Here is a 17,360-nt window from a genome sequence, read left to right as displayed (position 1 = left end):
CCCTCCACAGAGGTGACACACCCCCTCCACAGAGGTGACACACCCCTCCGCAGAGGTGACACACCCTTCCCGGGAGGCCTGCCCTGCTTTGGGACGTCCCATGACTGGGGCACCTGTGTTCCCGCAGCCAGGGCAGCTCACGGGCGCCGTGTCACCTGTCTGCAGCCCCCTGGGCCCTCGAGGTTGTGGACTTCTGTCCAGTTGTGTGTTGTCAGTGGGCAAGTCTGTGCTGCCAGCACGGTGGTGTGGGCCTGTGGACTGTCCCGCTGCCCACCTGTGCCTCAGAGCCCCTGGTGCCCCCAGCGTGGCAGGGAACGCGTGTGCATGTGCGCGGCCAGCTCACCTGGCTTGGAGCCCTCGTCCACGGAGCCGTTGTAGACCTGGTTGAGGAAGTCCGGCCGGTTGTCATTCATGTCGATGACGTAGATGTACAGGTCGATGGGGTTCTCCACCTTGTTGCCATTCATGTCCACAGCGTGGGCTCGGAGCTGGGAAGCAACGCGGAGCAGTCAGAGCCGGGGCCCTGCGGGTCTCCCTGGGGGAGGTAAAGCAGCTCCTGGGCCCAAGGATGGCCGAGGACGCCTGGGTGAAGTGTGTGTGTGTGTGTGTGCCTGTGTGTGGCTGTGGAGGGGGACATCACCTATCAGCTCCCAGTCTGCTGGACTGTTGTCAACTGCCTGAGGCGGGGTGGGCAGCTGGGAGAACGCTTCCTCCCGGTGGAGCAGGAGCTTTGACGCTGGTTACCGAGAGTCCCTCTCGGACGGGGAGAGCCGGGGAGGGGGCTGCGTGGGGGCTGCAGAGGCCTGAGCTGGCATGGAGGAGGCTGGTGCGAGTCTACCACATGTCTACCACACAGAGCCGGGCCTCCTTGCTTCTGCCCACTGCCCAAGTTCTAGGGCCGGGCATAGCTGGGGACCAGGGGGCCGCCGTGAAGGGTGTCCCTAGGGAGGGGCTGAGGCGGGAAGTCGCCCCTTGCCCTGTAGGAGGCGTGGTGGTGGTGGCTGTGGCCTGAGCAGCAACACCACAAACTGCCTTCAAGGGAAGAACTCGGGCTGTGGACTCATTTTTAATTTTTTCATTCATTCATTCATGGACAAGCACACAGAGTGGCTGACCTCTTCCTGCAGGAGAAGAGGCTGGCCTGGGAGCATGGAGGACCTGGGATTTAGGCAGAACTGACCCCTGGGGAGAAGGGCTTGCCTGGGGTCCCCCAGCCAAGCTGTGCTCCTCCCAGCTTGACAGCTCTGGCTCTACTGAAGAAAGTCTCCCTCTGAGTGGGGCCAAGCAGGTGGCAATGTCTTTGAGGCAAGTTGTGCCAGGTGTGTAGGCCGAGCCAGGCCGGCCTGGAGGCCTCCCTGGGACCCAGGGTCAGCCTGAGCACAGTGCAGCGTGTCTTGGGCATCTGTGTTTCGGCTGAGTTCTGACAGGCCTGAGTGGAGCTCCAGCCTCGAGCGCTGGGCTGTGTGGCAGGAGGGGTGTCTGCGGTCTGGCTTTATCAGGAAGGCCGCGAGTGCACCGTGGTAAGGAGACGGCTGGCGCTGATTGCCAGGGAGGTGCAGCTCTGGCCTGCTCAGCGTCCCATGAGTTTTGAATGTCATGGTTAGAAATCTTGAATGACCAGGCCAGGCGCACTGGCTTATGCCTATAACCCTAGCTACTGAGGCTAAGATCAGGAAGATTGTAGTTCAAGGCCAGGCAGGACAAACAGTCTGGGAGACCTTGTCTCACGGTACGGAACGGGGCACATCGTGGTGCTCACTGTCCCGCTGATAGGGAACAAAATGGGAGGCTCAAAGCCGCAACCAGCCATGCACAGATGCAAGACCCAGTTTGAAAAAGAAGAGCAAAAAGGGCTTGGGGTGTGGCTCAAGGGGTAGAGCATTTGCCTGGTAAGTACAGGGTCTGAGTGCCAGCCTTCGTCCCATCGCTGTGTAACAGAAGTGGGGAGTTGTCACGTGGCTGTGGCTCTGTGGTGCAGACCCTGTCAGCGGATGGCCTCGTCCCACACAAGTGCCAGTTGTCCTTCGGCTTGTCAGCTGAAGCACTGACTTGTTACATCAGAGGTCCAGGAGCTTTGGAACAAAGTGACTCTGTGCTGGAATGAAAGTGGTTACCGCAGCACTGTGCTTTTAGGCACTGCAGTCTGGCTGGACCGGGAAGGCGATGAGTGCGCTCTGACAGGTCAGGCATGGGCGTAGCTGCAGAATCACGTCCGGTGGCCCACGGATCTCCATTCCCATTGGTCTTCCAGATGGCTTCTGTTGGAAATCCCCTGCTCCCCAGTGCTCAGGCTCGAGGGCTGGAGCTCTGCGAGGGGAAAAGCGTCAGCTGGCTAGCTGCTCATGGTTTCTGCACCTGTCGAGTCTGAGCCTTGTGAGCAAAGTGAGCTTCATGTGATGCCTTCAATGCCATGTTTCCTTCCTTGTGGGACAGACAGGTGGATGAGCGTGTGGACATTCGTGTATAGGCTGGGGGTGGACTTGGGAGCAGAGGCCTTGATGATGTGGATGGAGTCCGGTTTTCTCCCTTTTGGTTGCCTCCTCTCTCTACGCCTCATCAGTGGGCAGGTCTCCTCTGAGGGTCAGGAACTGTGGAGTCCGTGCAGGCCTTGAACCCTGCCTTGGAGTCGCGTTGAGATTTTCCCCAGCGGCAGTGCCAGCAGTCAGATCTCAGTGTGCGCCTGCTCGGGGCTCACCACAGCCTGATGGTTCTTTGCCCCCTCCCCCTCCCCCTCCGCAACACGTCGGCTGGCGGTCGAACCCCCGCCCCCCCCCCCCCCCGTCCTCATGGCCACAGGCCTTCCACAAGTCTGGCTTTGGTCCCAGCTAATCTGTGCAGACGGGGAAACTGAGGCCCAGGAAAATGAGGGAAGTTGACCAAGGTGATATGATGTAGCAGGACACAGTGGTGTCTCTTCTTCATGGTATCCTTAAAAGAACCTTCTAGCATACCATCTTGCCCTGCAGTTATAGAATGTTTACACACTGGTTTTCTTAAGATGACAGATGTCCACAAATCATTACCACACTGCCAGGCCAGACTCGGTTGCAACCTTCATCAGCAGAGCCGGGCAGAATGGCTTCAAGGGCACTGTGGAGGAGGAGATAAAAATGGCTGCTAGAAAAGTGCCCCCAGACACAAATGCCACTGGCTCCAGATGTGGCAGGAGAGGCCCTGTGCCAGGGCTGGGTTATGCTGCTTGAGTGTCACGTTGCCTGGCCCGCCCACCACGGTTGTCTGGAAGCGGAGTTTCCTCCGGCTGGCCAGGCCAGGACGGGACAGCAGGAGGGCTGTTCACACACCGTTGCGGGGTCAAAGCGTGGGGCCCCATGTTGAGGAAGGCGGGTGCCCTTTGGGGGGTGAGAGTGGCCATGGCTGAATGACCGGCAAGGAGACCGAGGAGCCTGGAGAAGTCTCTGACACCAGGCCTCGTGGAGAGCCGTGTTCACAGCAGCTCTCTCCTCCCAGCCCTGCCAGGAGAGCCCCAGCTCTCCATGGGGCTTGTCAGAGACAGCGGGCCTCTCTGACGGAGCTGAGGAAGGCTTTAGAGATGGGTCAATCAAGAATACACAAGCCACGCCGGACGCTGGTGGCTCACGCCTGTCATCCCGGCTACTCAGGAGGCTGAGATCTGAGGATCATGGTTCAAAGCCAGCCTGGGCAGGAAAATCTGTGAGACTCTTATCTCCAGTTAATCACCAGAAAACTGGAAGTAGAGCTGTGGCTCAGAGTGGTAGCGTGCTAGCCTTGAGTGAAAAAGCCCAGGGAGAGCACCCAGTCCCTGAGTTCAAGTCCCAGGACCACAAAACAAAAACAAAAACACAGAAAAATGGAGCCCAACTTGCCAAGCCCAGCAGGGCCTGGCTTCTTCTGCCCAGGCTGACCCTGGAGTGTGGACAGGGACCTGTGTGTAAGCAGGGGTGGGCAACAATGTCAGGGTAGTCATTCTGGCCTCTGGCCTTGTGTGCCTGACCCCTGGCTTCGGGCAGAGCTGCGAGGCTGAGTTCCAGGCTGTTCTTCAGGCTCTCCCCTGTGGGAGTCCTGGAGGTCCCTGGGGGGTCTCTGGTCATGCTGGGTCACATGAGTGACCTTGCACAACTGGTGGCTGCATGGGGACCTGCTCCAGAGACTTGGAGGAGAGCAGAAGGCCAGGAGCGAAGTGAGCTGACCCTGAGGTCCAGGCTCCTGAGGGACTTGTCCCACCACAAGGAGGCCACCCAGGGGTGCGGGTCCCCAGGGAACGTCCAGCAGCCTTCACCGCTGGGGCCCTGCGCCCTCCAGCAACAGGCGGGCGGAGAGCAGAGCGGCTGGTCCACATGTCACCCGAGGCTGCGCCTGGGGTGCCTGAGCCGCCATCGTGCTTTGATTAGAAAAATGCAGAAATACACGGAGGAATTCACAGGCAAGAGGCTAAATGTCGGTTCTTCGTTCTGCCCCACGTTTAGACTCTTTGCTGTATGGAAGCTCTCTCTCGCGCTTGCTCTCAGGGGAAAGGGTGTGGGTTCCGGCGTCTTAGCTGTCGTAGGCCTGTGTGGACACAGGGCACTGTCCATCCTGGGGGCTGGCCGCCATGCTTAGGTGACTGTGCCCCGGGGGGCGGCAGGAAGAGCACGGGGTCCAGCGGAGTGTCCTCTCGGTTCTGTGGACATGCTGTGACAGCTGACGGTGAGCTAAGGCCACACCAGGTCACTGTGGTCAGATCTCCCCCTCCTCGTTCCGTGCAGCCCAGGGGGATCTTCCCAGGTCTGGGACACTGGAGGCACATGTGGGAGAGGCTCCCAGAGCAGTGGTGTGAGACAGAGGCTCCCAGCAGGCAGAGGAGCAGAGAGGGCCACATCCTGTGGACGCAGATCCCTGCTGCTTGGGGTCCAGCCACTCCTGCTGTCCTGGGATATTGTTCTTGTTGTGGACGGATTTCCAGCTTCAAGACCTCCCTGGGTGGGGATCCTCAGTAGCTGTGTGCAGTCCCCGCCTCTCCTCCCCGCACCCCGCCGCAGGCAGTGGAGGGCACCGTCCATCTGACACTACTCCAAGTGGAGTGGCCACCCGAGCCCTCTCTCACACAGGCTCGGCTCTCGCAAGGGCTCCACATGCTGATTAACTTCATTCGATGACTCCACCATCTTGAATTCCTAATCTGTCTGGGGCAGGAGCTCTGCCTCCACCAGGAGCTAGCGCTCCAGAGTTGGCACCTGGGCAAAGCAGGTGCTGGCCCGGCTCCCCGCAGCAGCGGTGGGCAGAGGGCCGGGGGCCCGCAGTCCCTGGTGTTGTTGGCACTGGTTCTGTCGTGGGCACCTGTGGCAGGACGATGCAGCTCTGCGGCCACCCTGACAGGGGCTGCGGCTCCCAGAGCAATGGAAGGAATTCTGGAGATGCCAGACACGCAGCGGGGACAGGAATGGTGTCGCTGCGTGAGAGCAGAGCACCAGCCGGCTCTGAAGCCAGGGCCTCCAGCAGGTGAGGGAACAGGAGGCAGAGGTGCTTCTCAAGATTGCGACAATTACAAACAAATCGGTCTCGTCTCAGCAATGGTGAATTTAATCAAGTGGCCTCCACTGGAGGCCTGGGAGGAGGCAGTGTTCCTCCGCTGGACCAGGCTCCCCGCTCCTCCATGAACCCAGGAGGGAGGCGGTGAGGCCTGCAGCACCGGCTGTCTGGGGTGAGCCTGCGTCTGCCTGTCCCCCTCCCTGCCTGCCCCCCCCTCCCCACCCCCTCCCTCCCCAGTCCCCTCCCTCCCTGCCCCAGGACCAGTGTAGCCTCCTCCACACTTGGGCACAGAAAGCCCTGGAGGAAATACTCTGAAGAGCGTGTGTGTGTGTGTGTGTGTGTGTGTGTGTGTGTGTGTGTGTGTGTGTGTGTGTGGTCAGCCGGGGGGGGGAGAGCGTGTGTGTGTGTTGGGGGGGTCAGCCAGGGGGAGGGGGGCGGGGGGAGGGAGAGAGGGAGGACAGGAATCCATACCACATTCCTGGCGGTCCCACCAGCCCTCACCCTGCTTCTTATGCAACATCAAGGGTGGGCCAGTTGGGGGACCCCCAAGACCAGTGACAAAATCCACCTCCTCCCACAATGCACGGGGGCAGCAAGCATCCCCAGGCCAGGGCCTGGCCTGGGACGCAGAGTGGGCTGTGGACAGCGCCTTGAGCTGAAGCAATGCTGGCAGAACACTGAATGTGAGGGGGGGGGGAGGGGGTGGAGACCCAAGATCCCGTCTTTGCTCCTGAATTACAGTCGAGGAGCTGGGCATTCAGCATTCTGACATTCACACACACACACACACACACACACACACACACACACACGGGTATGCACACATGCATGTGCACACACACACACACACCCATGGGCATGCAGACATGCATGTGTGTGTACACGCGCGCGCGCACACCAGTCGCCCTGACTCTGTAGGCTAGCCTAGCCCCGTCCTTGCAGTCACCCCTGACTTTTAACATCTATAGCCTCATCACCTTTCAGGAGAGGCCGGAGGCCAGGGGAACCGGAGGTTGGCTGGCGGGGTGGGGCTGGGGCGCTCCTGGCCTGCGCTGCCTCCTGTGGGTGGGACCAGACTCTCCTTGTCACAGAAGTGGGCTCAGGAGGGGATGGGCTACACCATATCAGAGAGAGGAGCCCCAGCTCCTCTCCTGTGTCCGGAGCCAGTGGGGCTGCTCGAAGCCCCCCAAAGCTGAGGCCCCGCAGCCCCCTCTCCCTCACCATTTCCCCTTCCTGTTCACAGCAGCTCTGATCTCAGAGATGCTTTTCTTTTCTCAGAGATAGCCAGGGGAGTGAGGGAGCCTTCCAGGCCCCCAATGTGACCCACATTTGGTGGCATCCTCAGGGAAGGGGCTGGAGGCAAAGCCTACTCTGGGAAGGCACTAGCGACTGCACGTGGGCCACCTGGCTGGGGTGGGTTCTCCCTGGGGTTCGGGACCCTGAGGCCTGGCAGGACACACTTCAAGGACAGCTCCGGGGGCTGGCAGGGTGGGAATGTCCTGATGACCCGCCCCGCGCTTTCCTCTGAGGACACTCACATGGTAGGAGGCCCGCTCCTCCCGGTCCATGGGCCTCGTGACGTACATCCGGCCCGACATGGAGTCGATGCTGAACACCTCCATGGGGGGCTGGTCGGCGCCCACGCCTGTGATGCTGTACCGGATGGGGATGTCATTGTCTTTGTCGGACCGGATCTGCAGGGGAGGAGAGACGCGAGGAGATGTCAGCCTGCGGGGGTGTCTGTCACGCCCGGCCCTGGTTGGCTGCGTGGCTCACCCTGGGCTGTGTTGGCAGGGCACTGGATACCTCGGCTCAGCGGGGAGCCACCGGCACGCTGCCGCCAGGGATTGCCCCAGCACCAGCCGCTCAAGTCCAGTGGCCTATCAGGTGACAGGGAGGTACAAGGTGCCTCATTTCAAGTTCAGTGTGGGATGCCTGGCTGAAATCTCCAACACAGACACAAAAGAAGGGAACGGGTGGTTTAACCATGCCAAGGCTGGTGCACACACGCCCACTGTTCTGCCAGCGAGCTGGAGACAGAGACAAGGAAACAGAACAGCCTTCTCTAGGCACCGGAGATGTCCCCTGCGGGGTGGGAGGCGGCTCATGGTGGGATCTGAGCACAGCGTGGTGCCAGATGGTGACTGCGTGGCCAGCATGGGGGCAGAGGTGAGTGCAACCGTTCGACTGCGTGGCCAGCATGGGGGCAGAGGTGAATGCAACCGTTCGACTGCGTGGCCAGCATGGGGGCAGAGGTGAATGCAACCGTTCGACTGCCTCTCAGGGAGCAGCATTATGGTACAGAAAAGCAACTTAATAATGGTTATCTGAATTCAGAATCCAAATAACTTAGCTCAGACTGAGTTGGGGAAAGAGATGGAAAATGCGAAATTCTGTACTTTATGTGCCGCTGGGTCATTTTGTCTCTCATTGGATGGCTGGATACACAGAAGTCTTTGGAAAACAAATGGCAAGTGTAGAATGAAAAATGTGGCACATGCCTTTCATTATTGCAGTCAAGTGTCTGTTAATGGGAAAGGGTGGCGGGTCGGCAAGGGGGGGCCTTGTGAGGAGCGCGGGTGGAGTGGACGGGGCTGAGCCCTCAGATCTGCACGTCTGGCCACAGCTCTGAGACTGCTCACCAAAGTTCACCCGAGTCCACGGGCCAGGACAGCAGCCGATAGTAAAACAAATGCATTCTACAAAGTGGTTCCTGAGACCTCTACCTGGAACACAATTAAATGCTACAACTCTTGTAAGAATGACTTTGTAACAATTAGTGTTCTGGACCCATTTGGGTCCAATGGGAGTCAACATTGCTTGCTGAAGCAATCTGAAGATGTTTATGCCAGGTATGGTGAGGCGAGGGTTGGCTCTGGACCTCCCGGGGCTCCCGGGGTGCCTACTCCCTCTCTGGGGTCAGCGGGCGCTTCCCACCCTGCCCTCATACAGGACAGGGCTGCCGAGTAACCGAGCAGGGCGGCACAGACATCCGGCTTTGCTCCTCCAGCCAGGCTTCCCTTCCTCCAGCTGGCTGTGGTGTCAGGCCTGGCCGTGCGGGGAAGGCTCCTGCCCAGGCTGAGCTGGGGCCGCAGAGGTCCTCCTGCAGAGCCGCCTGCCGGGGGCGGGGGAACACCTCTGTTCTCACCCGCAGCAGGCCCACGGACTTGATAACAGCACAAAGTCTAGATCCCAGGGGAGAAAGCCCTCCCCCTTGTCACCTAGCCCAAGTTGTTCCCGGTGCCAGAAAGGGTGTCAGGGAACTGGGGAGGTAGGGAGCCAACATGAGGCGTGCTCTGGATTTGGGTTATGACAGGGAGACTTGAGGCTGCAGTGGGTGGCCAAGGTACGTGGGGGTGTTGGGGACGCGTGCGCAGTGTGGAGACAGGCAGGGACCTGGAGCAGGGCCGTGGGGGTCTCCAGCAATGGCAGGATGGACGGACGGAAAAGGTTGCTGATGTACGGGTCACTAAATCCTTCAGGGCCAAGCTGCCCAGCTCTCATGGGGAAATTTAATGATAGAACTGCTGGAAAGATTTAAGGAGGACTGGGAAGGTGGCCTAGAGGTAGTGTGCTCGCCTAGCGTGCACGAAGCCTTGGGCTCGAGTCCCCGGTACCACATACACAGAAAAAGCCGGAAGTGGTGCTGTGGCTCACGTGGTAGAGTGCTAGTCTTGAGCAAAAGAAGCTCAGGGACCGCACCCAGGTCCTGAGTTCAAGCTTCAGGACTGGCAAAAAAAGATATATATATATATATATATATATATATATATATATGCATGCATATCTGTCCATATATCTGTACATATCGTCGTTATGTTATGACCATCCGCGCACACTTGCTCTGCTCCCCAGGGACCTTTGGCAGTGGCTCCTGCAGCACAGTGGCGCCGCACGCACCGCGCAGCCCGGGGCCCCTCGGCTCTGCAGACTGTCCTCCGCAGCTCCCAGGCTATGAAGAAACGCTGTGAGTGAATCCGGAGGGCCTGACGAGCCCTGGATCTGTGTGTGGGGACGAGGAAAGGCTCACGGAAGCGGCGGCAGGGCTGAGGGGAACGCGGACAGCTTTTCCATCACACGTCTCCCTCTAGATTGCACAGAGAACTACGCGCCTTTGCATTTGTTATTAAAGGGCAGAACAGATGGTAAAAGGTTAGTTTAAAGTGATGTCTGCATTAAAATAACGTATGGCGCCGGCGATGGTGTTCACCGGGGACTCGGCTTACCAGGCTGCTGTTTCCTTGGGAAAGGTGGGGGGAAAAAGGGGTTCACAGACTGCCCTGCCCCCAGGGAGCGCATGCCTTGTTCTAACCGAACTTGAACTGGGGAGAGTCGTCGTGCGGTGTCAAGGTGTAAACCCCTGGGGTTGTTTCCAATGGTCCAAGGGAGGAAGGCATGCACTGGAATCATGTTTGGATTCCGGAAGAAGAAACCTCACCGGGGAGAGGGCCAGGGCCCACACGGAAGTACCCCCGACCTCAGGGGGGCAGCCCTAGCTCCTACCCAGACACGCCATGTGCCGGGCCCTATGGACCAGGAGGGGCCAGCAAGAAGACACAGCCTGACTCCAGAACCACCTGCCAGAGCCCGGAGCTGTCTCACCCAGTAATGTCCACCGTTCTCAACCTGGACCAGAGCTGCTGGGGATGAACAGGGTCTGGGACAGGGCAGGAGGGTCTGTGAAGCTCAGTCCCAAACCAAAGCTATTTGCTCTTTTTTTTTTTTTTTGTTGGTCGTGGGGCTTGAACTCTGGGCCTGGGCGCTGTCCCTCAACTCTTCAGCTTGAGGCGCATGCTCTACCACTTGAGCCACAGCGCCACTTCCAGTTTTCTGGAGGTTTATTGGAGATAAGAGTCTCACAGACTTTACTGCCCTGGCTGGCTTTGAACTGTGATCCTCAGATCTCAGCCTCCTGAATAGCTAGGATGGCACGGGTGAGCCACCGGCGCCTGGCTGGCTGTTTGCCCTTGTCCTCTGTCTTTCAGGGTTCCTGGATACACACACACATACACACATGCACACACATACACACAGGTGTGCACGCACACACGTGTGCACACACATGCACACGTGCCTGCATGTACACCAGGGTCCCCCTCCTCCCCGCACTGGCCTCATAGGGACGGTGGTCCTGGGGTTAGTGGCTGTTAATCAGATTCCCTTGCTTCCTGGCCTGGCATTTCAAAAGATACTTTTAAAATCCTTGGGACCAAGCTCTTCCAGCAGGATGTAATTCTTTAGTGAAGTGTTTCGGTGCTTGGCCTCAGATCGTATTAAACCCAGAGATCTTCCCAGGAAAACAGATTGCAAACTCATTTTCTTTACCTGTTGGGAGTTTCTCATGGCCTGTAGCAGCTCCCATTTCTCCATCCAGCGAAAAGCCCTGAGTCGTGACGGCTCCCTGCCCCCACCCATCACACCAGGGCTCGAGCAGGTGGATTTACACTTGGCCGTGACTGCAGCCGGCCCAGAGAGGAAATTTTCTTTTAAAACCTGACTTTTGCTGGAGGCCAGAGTTAAGAATCTGATTTCGCCTGAATGCCTTCGCAGCTTCCTGTGGCTCAGCCGTCCTTACAACAGGTCCAATGTCCCGACTGTCTCATGGATAGAAAAGCAGAGCTTTCCCAGGGTTCTGTCTTCTCTTCTGCTTTGTCCCCACCACGCCCTTCCTCCCCCTTTCCCTCCTCCTTCCATCACTTCTGAGCACAGACAATGCTCTGCACGCTTCTTCTCTGCCTTGGTTATAGAGCAGGGTGATCTGTTTCCCAAGTCTAGAATTTTCCAGGCCCTGCATGGCACATTCACTCGGTGCTCAATACATACAAGGAGACACTGCCCGGGGGTGGGGCGAATGGTTGGAGATGCCCAGGTCACCATGACCTCTGTGGGGATCTGTGGCTGTCCCAGCCCTGTGGAAGGCTTCCTGGAGCTCACAGCCACCCTGAGGCTTAACAGAAGAGGAGCGGGGTGGTGAGGGACTGCTGGGGACAGGGAACCGTCTGTCCTGCCTGACCCTTTGGGCCATTAGCACAGAAGGATGGAGACAGTGGATCCGGGAATGGAAGAAGAGAAGGGAGAGGCGAGGGATCCCTCAGGGGTGGTCAAACCTGGTGCCAGCCAGCACAAGGCTAGCTGGCCTTCTGACTGGACAGGGTCTCCAAGCCCAGAGCAAGAGAAGAGTAAAGGATGGTCACAGCGGGGCTGGTGGCTGCCTGGGCAGCTGGTGGCCTCGGTCTCCTTGAAGAATCGTGGTGCATGTGCTCCACAGGCTCATCTCAGGCTTCAGCAGCCTGGCATTAGGTCTGACGCAGGCACAGAGGCCCACAAGAGACGGTCACCCTTGACCCTTGGAACACCTCAGGGCATGGAGCACTGGGGCAGAGGTGAAGACCCAAGGCCTCACGGTAACGGGAGATCCAGGGCAGACTTCCCAAATGCTTTCTTGGCTTTATTATTCCAAAGCTGGGATTGGAGCCCAGCGCTGTGAGCATGCTAGTGCGCTGCCTCTGATCCACACTGCCTGGCCAGTTACATTGCCATTCTTTCCCCTCCCTCCGTCCCTCCATCCCGCCCTCTCCTTTTCCCTCTCCCTCCCTCTTCCTCCCCCCTTCTCTCCTCTCTCTCTCTTGGACTTTAACTCAGGGTCTTTTGCTCACAGGTGCTCTACCACCTGAGCCACACCTCCAGCCCCCACACTGCCTTTCTAAGTAGCTTCTAAGGCAGGAAAGAGAGGCCCAAGTCTTCTATTCACTTGGGAAGCCTGGGCTCTAGGTCTCCCCGGTGTCACTCCAGCCTCCATCTCTCTCATTGCAGCCAGCTCTAGTTACAGCCTCTGGGAATGCAGTTGGCTGTTGGGGCTGCGTGTTTAAAAAGTCACTGTGACTTTAGCTACATTCCTGGGTAGAATGACACTGTAATTGCTTTTGGACGTGATTATGAAATTGTAGCTCTGGCTACATGAGGCACTCAGAACTTGCCGCAAAGCTTCATTTTCCAGCCTTCCGCCATTGTGCAGGGCACACAGTGAGATCAGTGACACTAAAACTGTTCTCATAAAATTAATGGGGAAACTTGGGGCTAAGCATTCTTCCTCCCCTCCCCCAACTCTTCATTGATTCTTGAAAATTACTTGAAGAGGTTTGAAGATGTTTGTATTTCTTGCATTTTATGAACTATTTTTTCCCATGAATGATGAAATCCAGCCTTCAATTATTTTCAATTAGGTTCTTGTAACGAGGAGAAAAACCCAGAATGTAATATGAAAAGGCATTTGTTGTGTAACATCGATACTATCGTACATCGCTGTTCTCAATTACTTTGAGTTTTATAAATCATGAAAAAAAATCCTCAAAGTCATAGGAATACTAATGAAAGCCATGAATATGTGCTCACAAAATTGGCCTGGTGGGGAATGATGAAGCGGTTGCTTCTCAAAAGTGCCCTTCAGGTGGTGCCAAATTAACAAGGTGAAGGCCCGTTTAATTTTTCGTATGAGATTTAGGCAGACTTTACTGCTGGCAACGGGAAGGCTGACCTTGCCTAGTGGTGTCCATGCAAAGGCCCCTAGCCAATGGGCCGGCCGATGAGCCACACCGGCCAATCACCTTCTCCCTCTCAGAACTGACTCTTGGGTGGGGTGGGGCATTGGTGGAGTGTGTGGCGGGGCCCCTTGCCTTCTCCCCTTAGGACGCGGAGCCTGGGGGACCACATACCAGCCAGAGTTCCATCAGAACTTCTCAGTCCTGGTGTCATTGACACTTTGTCCTGCGTACGGTTTGCCTCTGCCCCTCATGCCAGCTGTGACAGCCAGACAGTGTCTGCAAACACCGCTAATGCCCCAGGCAGAGCATACCATACCCTGTTCTTCCCTCTCTCACTGCTCCAGCGGTGCCTGCTTTCATCCCCTGGGGGCCTGGGGGCCTGTGGAAGGCTCAGTCCCCCCATGGGAAGCAGAGCTCCCAGCTGCAGGGGTGCTGGCCTCGGCCAGGCTTCCTCCGTCACTGGGACCTTCCGCTTGTCCCTCTCAGTTCCTCCAAGGGCACAGACACTGGGGGAGGGGGGGTGCTCAGCTGCCTGCAGCCCAGCCTTGAGTCCCAAGAAGCCAAGAGCTTCAAGGAATCCTTGCGTTCCCCGCTGCACGCCCCGGCCTGTGCACAGCCCTTTCCTCCTGAGCACCCCGGACCCGCACCCCAGCAGCACACCTCCTCGCAGTACCACACTCAGAACACAGCTCGCAGCCCTTCCCCTCTCCTGCCGTCATCTTTATTTCCATGGAAGCAATTTTGCAGCTCATAGAAGACTCAATTTGCTCAAACCAAAGGCAAACGTCCACTGGCGGGCTTCGGGCTCTCTGGGGGAGGAGCGTGCGCGGGTTCGTGGAGCCCAGCTCTGGGGTGCTGGCGTGCGCTGGTGGGGCTGTGGAAGATGCTGGGAGCAAAGGCGCTGTCACTGCCAGCTGCAGCCAAGTCCCCCCTGGGCACTGCTGGGACACACCGTCGGTGACAGCGCCCCGGCCTCCTGCCACCCTGTTGGGGGTGGGTCACCTGCGGGGCTGGGAACGGCTCCGTGACTACAGTGACGCAGACGTGTACGTGTGCAGATGCGTGTGTGCCGACGACGCGTGTGATGGTGCCCAAGCCTGGGCCTGCGGGTGCCAGCGCGCAGGCTCACAGGCGGCTCTGAGCCTGGAGCCGCCTGCTTCCTTGAGTGCTCAGTGGAAGGAGTGGCCGGGCCGGGGACGCAGCCATCGGCCCGGTCCCATCCCCGGCACTGATCACACCCCAAGCACTTCCAGAAAACTCCGCTTTGTGAGGCAGCGCGGCTCCTCTGGGGGCAGAGCCGGGCCACCATGCGGGGCCGGGCCACCATGCAGGGCGGGCCACCACATGGGCTGGGCCTGCTCGCAGCCCCTTGGCTGTGGTCACCCGACACAGCGGCTCCTCTGTAGACGGAGGGGAAGGCTACCAATGCAAAGGGAAAGGACTCCCTTCTAAAGACCACTACAATCGGATTACATGTGACCTGGAGCTCTTTTTTGGCACCAGCTTACAATTTCTTATCAAAATCTTTTTTCTCTCAAGTTTTCCTGCTGGTTAATTCCATATAAATTAATGAGGTCAGCAGCAGCAGTAGGAGCGCGCGCACACGCACGGCCGCTCCCGGCAGCCGCCCGCTCTGTGCAGGCACCCGGCCGATGGGAGGCGGCTTCCTCAAGTGGATCTGGGGTCCTACGGTGGCCCCAGAACCACCTACACTGCCTCCCTGGTGCCGGCCACCATTCGCTTCATGTCACGGCGCAGGGGACGGACGGAGAGCCAGTGCTCATGCTCTGAGGCCGGCTCAGGGGACGGATGGAGAGCCAGCGCTCATGCTCTGAGGCCGGCATGGCTGGGACGACCCTGTGTCCCCGAGGTGGGCGTGGCGAGGAGCCTGGGCCTAACGCTGTGGGGGACAAGGATGCGCTGCCCCAGGGAACCTGTTGCTCCCAACACCTGGTAGAAAATCACAGTGTGGGAAGTGGAACTGTGGCACAAAGTGGTAGAGGGCTAGCCTGGAGTGAAAGCACTCAGGAACAGCGCCCAGGTCCGACAAAGGAATTAAGAAAGAAAGACAGAAAGAATGAAAGAACAAAAGAAAAAAAGAAAATTCCAGTATGGCAGGGGGAGGGAAGGGACCAACCACAATGAAAACAACCAGGCTGGCAAGCTTAATGGTGGCAAACAAAATAACGATCCTCTGCTCCTGCGGCCTGTCCTAGAAAGCCTGAGACATCTGGCCACCTTGGACGCAAGACGATAATCTGAGGATGACTGCCTGTCCCTTTAAAGGAGGCCCCACCCCCAGCCATCTCAGTCTTCACAGACCCCCACTGTCCCACACCACACCCAACCACACCCAAGCCCATCATGCGGGCCAGGCCCACGCCAGGAGCCGGTCCGGTCCAGCAGGACAGACACCAACCCTGCCTGACACGTCTGCAACGCCACCCCCAGCCTCACCTGGCTCCCAGAGCCAGGAGCTCAGTCTGAGCACTAGGTCAGGTTTGGGGGAATGACCAGCCTCCTCGCTCTGTGTGCCCTCAGCCTGTGATAGATCCAAGCTTCCGACAGGGAAGCCAGAATCTCCTCTGTGCGGCACGGAGCCCCTAGGCTGCAGGGGGTCCTCGGCGGAGGCTGCTGACCTCTTGGCCAGCGTGCACACGGCTGGACGTGCCCCTGCCGCGGGGGGCAGCCTGTCGGCTGGGATCGCGGAGACTGATGGACAGGCCGGCCCCAGGACAGCTGGTCCCCTCTGCAGACAGCTCCAACCTCCCGTTTCCTCTTCCTGACAGTTTGGCAGTTGGGGCAGCAGCGGCCGTGGCCCCTGTCCCCTCTGTGTCCACAGGTGGCCTCTCGTGGCCTGGTCTCTCTCCTCCTATGTAGTCTGTCCCAGCCCTCCTGGGAGTTCTGTCACTTGCGCCGGACTTGAGCAGAATGTGCCTGTCACAAGCTGTCAGCCAGAACAGCTCCCCTCTCCCCCCTCCCCGCCTTCCTCCAGCCTGGCCCCGGCGAGTCTCCCCCCACCCCCCTTCCTGCAGTCTGGTGTGCTCTGAGCCTGGTGGCGTGAAGCTGCAGAGAGGCACATGGGGCGATGCAGTTTTGTGGAGGGGTGAGGCTGAGACACCTGCACGGGGCAGGCTCTGCCCCCCACCCCCCGGGGCCGGCCTTCCTTGGCATGACCAGCTGCGGCCGCTGTGGCCGCCCGTGAGCCTCTCCCGTGGAGCCCCCGCAGGCTGCCGTCCCCGCCCCAGCGCTGGGTGTGGGGAGCAGCCGTGCCCGGGTGACCGTGGAGGGCAGTGTGCCACCTCTGCCCACCGTGGCAGGCAGTTGTACTTCCAAGGACACAGGGGAGACAGGCTGGGAGCCCGGGGCTGACGGGGCGGGCGGCCCTCCGGCTGGCCCGGTGGCTGTCGGCAGGCCACACCTGATAGCGATCCCTGCCCCCCCCTCCAGGGGACCCAGAAGGACTGTGTGCCCCGAGGACGAGGCCTCTGCTCTTCCGGAGAGTGCTGCCCTCAGCCAGCTCTGCCTGGGTGGAGCCCGGCGCCTTGGCACCTGCACGGCACCCGGAACTCCCTGGTGAGTGATGGCACCATCACCCCTGGTGAGTGATGGCACCGTCACTGAGTCCTGTGTGCTGAGCGGCCTCTGCGGTGGCCCCAGCCTCCGAGGCCGGAGCTCCGGGTGTCCACACTCCCCGCTGGCTGTTGCCCCCTTCCCCTCCCCCCAGTACCCCAGCAAGCGCTCTGACAAAGCCTCAGCCCGGGATGGCTGCGTACCTGTCCCTGCGGCGGTCAGAGGCGGGCTATCACAATGTGAGCCACAGCCTGCTGCATTCGCGGGAGCTGACGTGTACAGGAGCACACGTTTTGGGACACAAGTGATTTTTCCTGCCATCAAAACGCTTTCTGTGCTGCATGGGGATGCAGATGACCCACCAGCACATCACAGCCAGGACTGGGGCCTGGGGCACGCTGGCAGCCGGAGGTAAACCAGGCAAAAGATGCTGCCCAAAACAGAGGTGCGAAGCCCCACCCTCTCCCTGGAGAAGGAGACACAAACGTGCGCTGACCGCTGGGCAGGGCAACGCCCAGGTCCACCCAGCTGCACAGAGGGGCTTCCTGACTCCACCTGCATCAGCGACCGCCTCGCCAGGAGGGAGCTGGGTGGATGTGGCCCCAGCCTGCTGAGAGGACCTGGAGACCCCCCAGCCTGTGTGAGCCACTCGTCCCTCCCCCCCAGCCTGTGTGAGCACCCGTCCCTCCCCCCCAGCCTGTGTGAGCACCTGCCTCCCCCCAGCCTGTGTGAGCACGCGCCCCCCAGCCTGTGTGAGCA

General features: G+C 59.3%; 1 protein-coding gene across 1 annotated transcript in view; it reads right to left on the bottom strand.

Annotated features, from left to right (window-relative positions):
* Cdh4 (cadherin 4, type 1, R-cadherin (retinal)) overlaps positions 1-17,360 on the bottom strand; it is a 425,566-nt gene that overhangs the window by 54,508 nt on the left and 353,698 nt on the right. The window contains exons 10-11 of the mRNA XM_013030338.1: positions 7,026-7,181; positions 344-488 (exon numbers count right to left, since the gene is read on the bottom strand). Of these exons, the coding sequence (XP_012885792.1) occupies positions 344-488; positions 7,026-7,181 (301 nt within the window). The remainder of the gene's footprint in view (positions 1-343; positions 489-7,025; positions 7,182-17,360) is intronic.

Source organism: Dipodomys ordii, unplaced genomic scaffold, assembly GCF_000151885.1.
Source record: "Dipodomys ordii isolate 6190 unplaced genomic scaffold, Dord_2.0 Scaffold129, whole genome shotgun sequence".
Classification (NCBI taxonomy): domain Eukaryota; kingdom Metazoa; phylum Chordata; class Mammalia; order Rodentia; family Heteromyidae; genus Dipodomys; species Dipodomys ordii.
Note: the sequence above shows the minus strand (reverse complement) of the source record. Positions and strands in the feature narration are given on the sequence as shown.